Source organism: Taudactylus pleione, unplaced genomic scaffold (assembly GCF_031769625.1).
Source record: "Taudactylus pleione unplaced genomic scaffold, aTauple2 ptg000334l, whole genome shotgun sequence".
Lineage (NCBI taxonomy): Eukaryota > Metazoa > Chordata > Amphibia > Anura > Myobatrachidae > Taudactylus > Taudactylus pleione.
The window spans coordinates 2,393,514-2,406,784 of record NW_028284735.1 but is presented as its reverse complement, the minus strand read 5'-3'; the positions used below and the strand labels follow the sequence as shown (position 1 = coordinate 2,406,784).

The 13,271-nt window shown below is 43.8% G+C and overlaps 1 protein-coding gene across 2 annotated transcripts in view; it reads left to right on the top strand.

Moving 5' to 3' along the window:
• The window catches only part of CBL (Cbl proto-oncogene), an 81,671-nt gene that overhangs the window by 44,679 nt on the left and 23,721 nt on the right, over positions 1 to 13,271 (top strand). For both annotated transcript variants that reach the window (XM_088443812.1, XM_088443811.1), the window contains exons 6-14: positions 4,044 to 4,181; positions 4,271 to 4,358; positions 4,474 to 4,605; positions 4,709 to 4,909; positions 5,136 to 5,267; positions 5,368 to 5,730; positions 6,933 to 7,027; positions 10,408 to 10,560; positions 10,717 to 10,814. In XM_088443812.1, coding sequence (XP_088299938.1) covers positions 4,044 to 4,181; positions 4,271 to 4,358; positions 4,474 to 4,605; positions 4,709 to 4,909; positions 5,136 to 5,267; positions 5,368 to 5,730; positions 6,933 to 7,027; positions 10,408 to 10,560; positions 10,717 to 10,814 — 1,400 coding nt within the window. The remainder of the gene's footprint in view (positions 1 to 4,043; positions 4,182 to 4,270; positions 4,359 to 4,473; positions 4,606 to 4,708; positions 4,910 to 5,135; positions 5,268 to 5,367; positions 5,731 to 6,932; positions 7,028 to 10,407; positions 10,561 to 10,716; positions 10,815 to 13,271) is intronic.

Here is a 13,271-nt window from a genome sequence, read left to right as displayed (position 1 = left end):
TTGAAGCCGGCAGTAGATCTGTGCCGGCAGTGAGCAACTGCAGTCCGCTTCTGGGACCCTATACATACTTGTTCAAAAGGCGCTCTATTCAAAGAATACATGCCGCCTCTGGCTTTCATGTCCGCACTTTACCCGGTAGCCGCTGTCACCATAGCCTATCAGAGAAGGATAGTGCTGGGCGGCCACGGCGGCAAGAAGCCTGGGTTCCTGTAGCCAGATTAGGTAATTAGGTCTCTGGTCACGGGGTGAAGGATCGCAGGGCAGCTATCAAATGGGAGCTATCTTGAACACGTTACCAGCAGCCAGAGGATCTGGCCCTGCTGCTGATCCCCAAACCCCCTCCACCCTCCCTCCTCGTCCTTCAATGGCACTACGTCTTTTGTTTTTTTTGGTTGTCGTCCATGTTTAATTTTTTATTTTGCCGTTTGTCTTCCATTTGGCGTGCGGATACCCCTTTTGGTACGTCACGATGCACGTAAGCCGGGTTGGCTGTCGTCTAAGAGTTCTATTGCTAGATGGATTTCTCTACTATTCACCAGGCTTATCGGCCTTCAGATAAAGATATGTTTAATATATTTCCACATATTGTGGTCCAAGAATAATAATCTAAAATTGACTATATAATAACTGGCTAATACCGGTATGCAACAAAAATTAACAGAACATAAAGGAAGGCTTTCTTTTCCTTGTTTGTAAATTCTTTAGTTAAATTGTACCATGTGCAATGCATTCTCCTGTTGCGTTGATCTTTAAAATTCTTGGGGGATGGGAGGGTTGAGTTGTGTTCAGGGACCCCCGGGGGGGGGGGTACTTGGGGATAGGCACTCCCCGGGAGGGTCAGGGTAGGGGAAGTGGGGGGGTGTTAGGCTTAGGCACCACTAGGGGAGGTTAGGCACTAGGGGAATAGGGTTAGGCACCCCTAAGGGAGAGTTAGGGTTAGGGGGTGAGGGGAGTGTTGGGGTACTTTCAGCTGTCGGGATTCAGACCCGCAGGGCTGCCACTGTCGGTATTTGATCCGGCGGCTAAACCGCCGCCGGCATTACATGCTAATTTCCCCTGTAACGCTGTTCATTTCTCAGCACAAACAGGCCCCCATACTCGGGGCGATATAGCAGGCGATCCAACTGATTGGTACGATTTGCCTGCTATATCGCACCGTGTCTGGCTCTGATATCGGGTCGAGCACGCTCCCACAGGGTCGTACATCGCACCCCCTGATCTGTCTGCGGGACCAATATGACGTTTGGCCGCCTTCAGTATATATTTGTTTAATTTAGGACAGGGGCGTGAAAAGTAGGGAAACGGGCCTGGAGAGTTAAGAATATAAGGGGGGTATTTGGCAATTGCAATCCTGTCACTGATTTAATTAGATAATGAATTTTCATTCAGAAGGCTTGGATATGGGGACGGGCCCACCAGATAGGCAACAATGTTCCTCGTTGGCCACACATTCACCAGCATAGCCAAGTAGCCGCAGGATGTATCTAGTGAAGCTGTGTGGACACGAAGTACCATCTAAAGTAATGTTTATAGGAATTTGTGTTTACACAAAAGGAGTTAGAGCTTTTAGCAACCTCCCATTCTGATTTTGGCCCACTCCTCAGGGGTCAGTCTCACCCACATCATGTTCCCAGGCCAGCTTATACAATTCATTGTCAGGCTAATTATAGGAGAGCAACAGTTGATAAAGAATAGATGAGTCCCCTTGTATTCTGAGACTGCCTTCAGTGTGTTTCTATAAGTGAATTAGGGAAAGGTTGAGAAGTCTGAAGAGTTTGGTAAAAGTGGCGTATTTGCAAAAATTGGTTACAACAAAAAAAAACCTGTGTCGAAGGCAGAAAAGAGTTTGTAACTTTGCAAAATTAGTGAAGAATGCGCAAGGGTGCTAGAACTATGGAAAATAAAATGTTTTGGCAGGTCCATCCCTGGGAGGAAATCTGGGTTGTTCCAGAGAGGAGTTAACAAAGTGTGGTGTGATCCAAGATGACATCTAATACAAAAATCACCCCACCAGTTCAGGTTTAAGTTGGCCATCTACTATACAATTTTCTGTCAGATAGCTGTCCAATCTGGCTGGTTGGAATGAAAACCTGGTAATGTATCGGCGCAAATGACATTCGATCATATGGTTTTAAACACTCCAAAAAGGACAAAACAAAAAGTTCAAATTGTTTAAATTTTTTTGGCTATTTTCCAGTGTTTGTGAGCAAATGGACGAATGTCATTTGCTCCCATACATTACCAGGTTTTCATTCCAACCAGCCAGATTGGACAGATATCTGACAGAAAATTGTATAGTGGATGGCCAGCTTAAGTTATCCATGGTTGAGCACAGGTGGTTAAATCAAATTTACTGAGGTACTAATTAAGACATCTGTGGTCAAGCATGGGTATCCTTAAAACCTGTTGCCACCAATATTCGATTACAAGTGTGCTGGAAAGTAGCCCAACAGACTCTCTGGTACAGCAGTGTCCCCTCACACTTCCAAAATAGACATAAGTAAAAAATATCACCAATGAGTCCAGAAGGCGCTGCAATAGCCTTTTATGCAATATTACAGGTGTAACAACAGTTCCATTGGACAGACCACTCAAACAGACCACACATAGTGCAGTAAATCTTAAACTATAGTGTATGTTAAGGAATAAGTCCAAGCATTATTACTGCATGAGATGGTCTACAAGTGTAAGTAGACAAATGCGCATTCAATGATGGAATATTAAGCCCAATCAGCAATTGATACTACCACTCAAGGATCCTTCTCTTCGCCTTATGTTTCCTCCAGAATGCATATAAAATGGAAAGGGCAGAAAGCCTCCAATAGTGTAAAAATTTATTTCAAGACCTATAAACACAGTAAGCAATGGACTCTCACTGAGTGTAATGGTCTACTAGATGAAAAAGTAGACAAATATCACACTGATAAAGATGTTACCCAGGCATCCCCAGACATCATCCATCCACCAGGTAGAGCTTATTTTTGTCTTGGGGGGACGCAGTTGAGCTGTACCTGATGGATGGATGATGTCTGGTGTGCTTGTTTTATCAGAGTTATTGCTTCAGGATCTAGCACAGGCCTGGCCAACCTGTGGCTCTCCAGCTGTTGTGAAACTTCAAGTCCCAGCATGCCCTGCTACAGTTTTGCTATTAGGGAATGCTAAAACTGTTGCAGGGCATGCTGGGACTCACCGCAGCTGAAGAGCCACAGGTTGGCCAGGCCTGATCGAGCACATTGAGGCCTATTTACCATAATTTAATGCCCTTAAAATTAACATTTCTTGTCGCACATTTTTTATGTTCTTTCGGGGCAGTAGATCATGGGGAAGTTTCCAGGACGTGGGCTCTATTAAAAACACGTCCTGCCAATGAATGTAAAGTGATTGATAACACCCTCTTTACTTATGGGTTCAAACCTGGGTGGTGCAACTGGGTTCCTGCATGATGGGAGGAACATATAAATCCCGCTTTGACCTGGCTGCTTTTATAGCTGTAAGTGGCTGTTGATGCCATTGCTATGGCTTTAACTTCTCTAGCAACTTTCTCTTATGCTTTCAATGCACCTACATTTTGTATAATAGAGCATATGAAGTGAACTTTATACATTATTTGACCCATTGCGACAAAAGTGATCTCTACTTAGAAGGCTGCATGTCAAGATTCTGCCCCTGGTTTATGCTGACTTATTGGGAGATTCTTCTGAAAGGTACAGAGGAGAAAAAGTAAGGTGGTTGCTATGAGAGACGCCGTCTTTATATCTTTGCATAAGTCTTCATAAATGGTTTATTGCATTCAATCAATGAGAGTTACACGTTAGAAAAAGATTGAGTTAGCCAGACCAGGTAAAGTAAAATTTGCGGGTAACTTTTATATTGAGGGAAAATGGTGTTTGAACTTTTTAATCAATCTGATTGCCTGTTTAGAGTAATTTTAGTTTCCTTGTCAATAGAATATAATTTTGGGTCAGAGTGTTGAGATTCCTACTTTTTTAAGGAATTATTTCTCTACAACTGATCATTCTCCCGTGTACCCTTTTCTCTTGCAGTTACATTTTCCGTCTGAGCTGCACAAGACTTGGTCAGTGGGCAATTGGATATGTTACAGGGGATGGAAATATTTTGCAGACCATTCCACACAACAAACCACTTTTCCAGGCTCTGATTGACGGATTTCGGGAAGGATTGTAAGAGCACAATCATCTGCTTTATTCTCCTAATTATATTTTATCCTCACCCACTAATATTAATGCTCCTCATAATCCATCACTTGCAGCTATCTCTTTCCCGATGGCCGCAACCAGAACCCAGATCTGACAGGTCTATGTGAACCCACCCCTCAGGACCACATCAAAGTTACTCAGGTACATTAATGTATGGATTATTTAATAATGTATGGATAATTAGGCTAACCTTGTTGCCACTTTTAGTGTAATGTGCTGTCAATGTTTTGTGTACATTTTTTTCTCTCTTCCACAGGAGCAGTATGAGCTGTACTGTGAAATGGGCTCCACCTTCCAGCTCTGCAAGATATGTGCTGAGAACGATAAAGATGTTAAGATTGAACCCTGTGGACATCTAATGTGCACATCGTGCCTCACTTCCTGGCAGGTCAGCATTTATCGTTTTTCTTCTAAATATTTCCATTAAGAAAATCATAACTTTTGTAAAGCTGCATTTTTTTTTTAATTCATTTTCAACTTTCCCCTGTTAGGAGTCAGAGGGACAAGGCTGCCCATTCTGCCGCTGTGAAATCAAAGGAACTGAACCAATTGTAGTGGATCCCTTTGACCCTAGAGGTGGTGGAATGGCAGAAATGTTGCGACACTGTCTTGATGGAGCACCTTCCCCTTGTTATGAAGATGACGACGATGACAGTGGAAATGATTCTCTCTTCATGTTAGCTGGGGCCAAGGTTTGTCTCAGACAAGGCATGCATTATTTATTTAGCTTGTTTATGTGACTTTATAATGTAATTCTGACCTTGGTGAACTGACTTGCACGTTTTGTGAAAAGTGACACAAAAAGGCTTTTTATGGCTTATGTAATAGGATTTTTATCCAGTCCAGCACTTCTACTGGAAACTTCTCAGTTATAACTTTTTACGGTGTTGTCCTATAACGGTTTAAATTTGTCTATAGGTTGAGAGACCACCATCACCATTGTCTGTTGCTCCACAAACTTCCCTGCCACCTGTTCCACCTCGTTTAGATTTGCTGCAGCAAAGAACCCCAAATCCCCCAGGAGCTTGTAGCCCAGCAACCAGCTGCAAGGTAAGGCTTTTAATACCTATACTCTTACTTTTAAATCTTAAAGATTGTCAGATGTGAATGACCTTTTAGTCTACTTTCTTGTTTTTTTGTGATCATTCAGGCTTCTAGCAGTTTACATCACAAGGACAAACCATTGCCTGTCCCCCCAACACTTAGAGACCTCCCACCTCCTCCACCTCCTGATAGACCACACTCAATGGTGTGTGACAACAGACCTCAGAGGAGACCTCTTCCTTCCACACCTTCTGAAAAGCCACTCCCATTTTCCTCAAGCCGTCCTGCAGACCCTTGGCATGTGCGCTCTATACCCAAAGCTCCAACGTCCAGCCTTACTCCTAGTGATCCATGGGCAGGAGGAAAGGAGCTTCCTAACAGACACTCATTGCCCTTCACGTTGCCTTCACATGTAGATGAGATAAGGGACCGCCATGGTAGCACACAGAGTTTGGACAGCACGGGTACAGTAAGTAATGTGTTTCAATAGAAAACAACACGATTCATGCCTCCAAATATATATATATATTTTTTAATAAAATTAAGTCTTCATTAAAAACACTTGTGTGTGTATATATAAGCCAACTGCTTCTGCTAACAGGATGGTCCTAAACCAGTGGTTGCCAACCTTAATAGAGGTGTGAGCTACTTTAGTAAAAGGAAACCACCTGAAGAGCTACTAAAATTGTAGAAAAAAAATCTGGCTAATAACCAAACAATTGAAGGTCATTTAAGGAAAATGGAAAAATGTTTCATGGAAAACAACAATCCATTTAATTATTACAGTGATAAAATTATTGTAGTTTGTAAATAAAATTTAAGCACAGGCACATTTCACTGTTAATTACCGGCTCCAAGGTGCAGTAGAGGAGCAAAAGATACTGTATAGGCAGGGCTGCTGTGTGATTTTTCCAGTAGGACTGGGCGTAAGTCAATTGCTCTGCCATAGCGTAGATGTTGTGGATTGAACCACAGGGAAGTACAGCTGTGGCAATCACCTGACGTGCTCCACCCATGGCGTCGACACTACGAGGGAGCATGCGTCAGAGGTCACTTCCTCTTAGTTTACTCAGCAGTGCTGCAGTTAGGTGAGCTAATAAAATTAAGATCGCGAGCTACAGGTTGGAGACCACGGTCCTAAACCTAAGCAGTGCGAGTTCCCTTATTGGGTAATATAGTCTAAAGCTGACCACACATCTAAAGATTATCTGTCCAACCAGCCAACTAGTTGATTGGTTGGAATGAAAATCTGGTAACATATGGGAGTAAATGATGATCAGCAATTTGCTCCTAAATGCCAGAAAACAGATGAAAATGGTCGTCTCAGACAACTTTGTTAAATGTTGATCTAAACAATTTGTTCAAACAACAGTTTTTGTCCATTTTACAGCTTTTGGGAGCAAATTGCTGATTATCATTTGCTTTCATACCTTACCAGATTTTCATTCCAACCAATCAGCTGGTTGGACAGATAATTTTTAGATGTGTGGCCAGCTTAAGTCTCCTTAAATTTGAGAGTGAGCTTATCAGAAGAGGTACTGTAATGAACAGCACAAACTACCTTGTACTGATCTCTGTATTAAGAAGACCTTTATAAATGGGGTGTCTCCATAATCTATCCTTTATATAGTTTTTATTTATTTTTTCCCATCACATTTTTGCTTTTCACAGAGTGCAAGTGTGGAGCTGTTGACAGGGCTTGATATGGATGATCCCAAAGTGAAGCCCTCCTCTTCCGCAAATGCAATCTACTCTTTGGCCTCCAGGTATGCTTCCATGTAGTTAGCTCCTGCAAATGTTCTCTCCAATTAATAGAGTGTATTGTAAAATACATTTGTAATACTGATATTACAGTGAATAAATATATTTAGGTTCAATACTTAAATCCTTTTACAATATTTCTGCCTCTAATGATTTTTGCATTCTATTTGCATGAAATTGTTAAATGTTGGTAACTAGAAAGTCATCTGCTTCTTCATTTTTGTTCTCCTTTCTCAGCATTGAGGCAGGAAATGTCACCAAAGATACGTGATTAGAATGGCTACTGAGAATGCTGAGTGCCCTAAACCTTTTTCAATGGAAATACTGTTTAAAAACTTGTTCCAGCACTTTTTATATAAATTAGTAAGCAGGAGAGTCACTGTGGGTGGCAGTGCTACTCTAGCAATATATTGAGGGCTAATTGACTTTCATACTCTAGACTTGCACTCTCACCCTATGCTATAGGGTTTAAGTGAATGGAGTAGAAAGTATGTGGAATACATGCAATCGGTTCTGTGCCTTATACCCCTTGTGTGCAGTCCAGGAATCTTTCCTATAAACCCCTTTTACACCAGAGCTAAAACCTAGGTTATTGCAGGGTTCACCCGGGTAGCTCTTTAAAAGGGGAAAGAGTTGGATTGCCGGGTCGATTGACCCTGCTATCCAACCCAGGTGACTTGCAGGGTTTAACACAAGATTAACCCGTGAAACCCTGCAGTGTAAACGGCACGAACCGGGTCAGGGTGACCTGGATCGTGCCACATGCCTGCCAATTTGCCGACTTCAGTGGCACTTGGAGATGACGTCATCTCCAAGCGTCCGCTTCCATGCCGGAAATGTCGGGTCTCTGCAGACCCGGCTCCGGTGTGAGCGGTGCCGACTCGGGAATATCCTGCGTTGGTGCCGGGCAAATTGCGGGTTTGATCTGGATTGGAACCCAGTTCCAACCTCCGGGTCAGACCCGGCTTTCCGGTATAAGGTAAAAAAAAAAAAAAAAAAATTCAACTTTGATTCAACAAAGCATAGGTCTCAATACAGTTACAAGGTTTTCATTGGCTTCCTAAAGTTAGAGAATTTATTTGGTTTATGAACGACTGTTCAAGGGAATAGTTCACTGCCCCTCTAGATTTTTTTTTTTTTTTTTTGTTAGCTTGTTATCTAATCACTTGGCTGGGTTGCTTTTGAGGAAGACTTTCAGAGATATGAGTTGGCCATGTCTACACCTGCTTTGCCCGGAGATCTGCCTTCCCAGCACACACTTTTCTCGAAGTGGTCACTACTCTCTTCCTATAACACTTGGACATAGATCCTAGGTGCTATACATCTACTTGCTGTAAAGAGGGATCATCCTGTTAGAATGTTGCCTGAACGTTTCAGTCCCCTAGCGGGTCATTTTCAGAATGATTGGCCAGGAAACAAACGCAACTCACAAGCTATATTATTGTATGTATATAAAATTTTATACATTTCTGTGCATTATCTTGTGGGGTTCCCCAAACATTTTTCAAGGACATGCAAAATGTATCTTGACCATAACAATTTTATACTACAGTACTTATTTCCCGAACTGCTAAACAGCAAACAGGCAGCACCCGGTGTCCAATAAATTAAACAACCGCTAAAACAAAATGAGCATATAATCATGAGACTTTGATTGGTGAACCCCTTTGTAGGTAAAGGTGATTGATCTTATGGATTTCATTTTAGTCAGGACACGAGTATATAATTCAAGGCCTGAGCTTATTAGGCAGTCTAAGGGCTTGGTGTACTTTTCCTTTGAGGCTGCTAACTTGATAGGAATAGAAAGTATTTAGTTTTGGCTTAAGTTCTGTATTTTATCTCTGGTTGCTAGTTGTAGTGTTGTCAGTGTATCATTTTCACTATAAAGTATGTTTAGGACCCTTCTGTTTTTTTTCTCTTCTCCCTTGTCCTGAAGGCTTTTGGTCTCATTTTCTTGTACAGGTTTTTTATAATCTCTTTCAGTATCTGGTTTAGTCATGATTCCTTATAGGTGAAGCATTGTTTGTGAAATTGATTTTGGCTAAGTACTATTGCGTTTACTTTTTCTCTTCAGTCTGGTTTGACATGTTCCCAGCATCTGCACATACTCCATAAGGGTATTTTGTTTTTTTAAGTGTCGGTACTAGCCACAGGATTTAAAAAGGGCAATAATATTAAATGCAAAACCTGTGGCCAATATTTTGTGGCTTTACCCCAAAGACTGTGTCTTCTTAATAGGCTCCTTTTTCCTGTGGCTGTCAATGCATTGATTCCAAATCTTTTAACTGCTCTTGTTCTTTGTTAGCTATGTGTATTATTTTTTTCTTCTTCTCTGGGTCTCGACGAGATTGCTTTTAATTTTCTTATGATTGCTGACACCATGCAGATTACAAATAATTAAAATTTATTTCCCAAAGACAACAAGTGAACCTTGCCCTATTCAAAGAAAGAGATTACCCCCCCATACTCATCACAGGGTCCTCATGTAATTCCACCATAAGGATTTGTGCATATATAAGTGCTTTACACATGTGAACAGTCATAGGAAATTAACATGTCTACACCACAGAATGCCTGTGTCCCAAAATAGGACACACAGAGAAAATTACTTTTACCCTTTTCAGACAAAAACCTGGAATTTGCCGAGGCATGGCGTTTCGATATGGGTCCTGCTTGAAAGTGTCTGACCTGGGTTGGCAGTCCCGGATCCACGACACTGCAATCGACCAGGGTTATTCCCGGGACTTTCAACCTGGGTCTTTTCTAAAGGGACTTGGTGATGACATAATCTCCAAGCGTCCACTGTTGGACTGAAGACCCGGGTCTGATGTGAAGGATGACAACCCTGGTCAATCACACAGGTGTGAAAGGGGAGGTATTGAAACCCAGTCTTCAACCTGTGTCCATGGTCTGAGCTGGGTTAAAGCGTGGATTTATGTCTGAAAGCGTTATAGGTATAATTACCCTCTGGAGAATGAACAATAAATGTTGGCTTAATTTTCTAGGTCTGCATATATTTTGGAAAAGTAAAGGTATTTTGTAATTTAACAAATATGGGCGAACCCTCCCCCATTCTCCTTTTATTTAATGGGCATTAAATAAAGATACTTTTTAATTATACATCCAAATTAAACCCTTTAGTTTTGTGGTAAAAAGCTCTTTCCAATGAAGCCAGCTCCTCTCATAAATGGAGAATGGTCTGGGTTTTTGTGGAAAAACCCCTTTTGATAAAGTGTGGGGGGACCCTTTTAACCCCCATATTTGTTACCTACATAAAAGATTTGGTATGCTTCAATAGAAAATTGTTCTCTTCTCTGGTTTTAGATCCTTTTTCACTACAATTTGGCTTTCTTTTTTTTCTTTCTTTCTCTCCCCATTATTTCAGGCCATTCCCGGTGCCAAAGCCTTCTTTGGGGGATCACTCGGAAAGTATTGACGATTGTGAATATATGTGCCCCTCCTCTCGACCTGTAATTCCACCTGTGGTACCCAAAACGGAGGCAAAAAGGCCAGTCGAATCGGCTCCTCCTTTAATGAGGTCAGTGTCTTAAATAACTTTGTCTTACTCTGGTTTTGGAAGCTGAATACCTCACTTTGTTATCCCTCATGTGCAAACCTCTGAATGCAGTAGTAGCCCTTGAACGGTTTGTGAATCTAGACACCACCATCTCTCTCCTGTTTATTCCACTTTTAGGCCAAGTGAACCACAGGATGAAAGAGAGTCATATGAGACTATGTTCAACATCCAAAGCCAAGCTGTGCCAATCGTCATGGAGCTGGGGACAGAGGGAGGTGAGGACTGGAGAACAGCATATAGTGCTGATATGTGCAACAGGGCTTTGGAGTCTGTAGAAATAACTCCAGCTTCAAAATAAACACTTCCTATATTATATAAATATCAGTGATTGCATTAACACATGTTCAAGAGTTTTGGTAGTGGTATACAGGGGAATACTAATGATGGTGCTGATTTAGAGTTGGTGCAAATTGTAATTTTTGAACAAACTATGTAACACTGCAAGAAAGGTGTTAAAATACTGCATGATTTTACATGCTGCATGCACATGTCGATCAGCTCTGTTTTTACACTGCATTTTAGAGTTGGGGTAGTCTGCTTCTCCAGAACAACTGTACATTATATTATTGAGCAGTTTTATGTTCAATCTAAGTAGCCTGGTGTTTTATTATAATCCCTCATGTGTATGGCGCCACAAAGGGTCTGCAGCGCCTTGCAAAGTACAGAAACGGTATGAACAGAAACCAGAAAAAAGTGACTTGCAGTACAGAACATTGCAGGACATGGTTTAGAAACATTGCTGCCTCGGCAGTCCTAATACTCAAATAAGCAGCAGGGATGGCAGAATCCAAGGTATAGGTGCCGCTGTAGGCAGTGAGGAGGAAATTATGATCTAAATGAGGGAAAGGAAAGTGCATGTGAGAAGAGAGCCCCGTTCGTGAGAGCTTACAGTCAAAAGGGATGGCGCAGACAAACTAGGGTGATACCAGGGAGAGAAGGTTAAGGCCCCACACACGGTACATATACCTTGGGGTATATGTGATGACGTCAGGCATCGGGCACCATAGTTAAGTTTTCAGCCTCCCAGGATGCACTAGGGTCCCCCTCCTATACCCCGCCCCCGAGCCAAGGCATCTCAGTTTAGTTTGGTGCCCGGCCGGAGTCGGTTGCACCTGTTAGAGGGGGGCCATGAAGAGCCCCTGAAGTTTTCTTCTATGCAGCTGTGGCTGCACATCTGGAAGTACAGCATGGACTGTCAGTCCTGACGTCCATGCTGTCTTCCTTACACCCCCGCCGGTACCAGAACGCCGGTACCAATCTGGGGATGGTAGGCATCTGGGGTCACAGCTAGCGGTGACCCCAGATGTTTAGGACCATGGCCGGATTTAAGGGGGTCAGCAGGTAAGCAGCGGGGTCCCGAGTCCCCAGGCAGGGGGCTCCCGAGTCCCCAGTACATGGTCCAGAGTCCCCAGGCAGGGGGCTCCCTGGGGACTGGCTGCAGCGTGGAGCCAGGTACTAACCTGCGCTTCCACTACCCCCCTGGGACAGCAGGACCGCGGTAGCGCTGCGGCGTCCCAGGGGTTAAATGCATGCCAGGGGAGCGCGCCTTCCCTCTCTGCACACGCCGACTGGCCCTGTGGCAGCGCTCCTCCCCCAGGCCAGCCTCCTCTATGCTCCTCGGTGGCCATCTTTCTCAACGCATGGTGAACGCTGCTGGAAGCCTATGATCGGAGGCATCGCGGTCTGGGTCCCCCGGCATACCTCTCCTCCGTCTGGTTCAGGTCTGTGTATGCAGCGCTGTGTCCTACCAGGCTCTGTGTCTGTGTAGTTGATTTATCAGCGCTGGTAGTGCAGGAATTGAATTACTTTGCATTGTATGTGACTGTGCTAGCGCTGCTGCCTATACTTTTGCTTTCTAACTGTCAGCCTTATCACTGTCCCTGCTCTTTCTGCTGAAGCCCTTGCAGTGCGGTGCTGCAGGGTGGTCTCTCGCTATACTAAAAGTATTGGTGAGAGGGGTCACATACTTTCCACCATCATGTCTGAGAGTGACTTTCCTCTCCAGCTTCAGTGTACTACGTGTAAAGTACCAATAGCGGAGAGGGAAGGTAGCGCGGAGGGCCTATGCCGGCAGTGTTTTTTATTTTGCGGCCAATTAGTCACAGCACCGGTACAGGAGCTGCCCTGGGCTTGTTTCGCTCAGGCGCTTACAACCTTGGTGGGCCAGTTAGCTCCGCAGCCCGCGTTCTTGCAGATGGGATTGTCCCAGCAGTCAGTGGTGTCGTCACCCATGCAGGGTTTCCCGAGGCAATTGGTGGTACCCCGCAGTCTCCCTATTTCCTCTCTCCCGATCTCTCAGGAGCCGGCGTGGGTTAATTCCCTGACTAGTTCTGTACAGCACTTGTCAGAGGTGTTACAAGGGGAGTCTGTGTTGCGGCCGGTGGCGTCTGTCTGCTCCTTATGAGGATGACAAAGTGACGTCTGATGATGGGGAGATTCTGGATCTTTCCGACCAGGAACCTCTTCGTACTAAGGAGGCGGACGCTAGGTCCAAGGTATATATTCCTGGACTTATTCGGGCAGTCCGCACAGCTTTGGGGATTGAGGACGAAGTTCCTCCGGCGTCTAAATCCAAATATGCCTTTTTTAAGGATGTTAAGGGTGACGCCACAGTCTTTCCTCTTTCGGGTCAGTTGGTGGACCATTTAGAGGAGGCGTGGAAACAGCCTGGC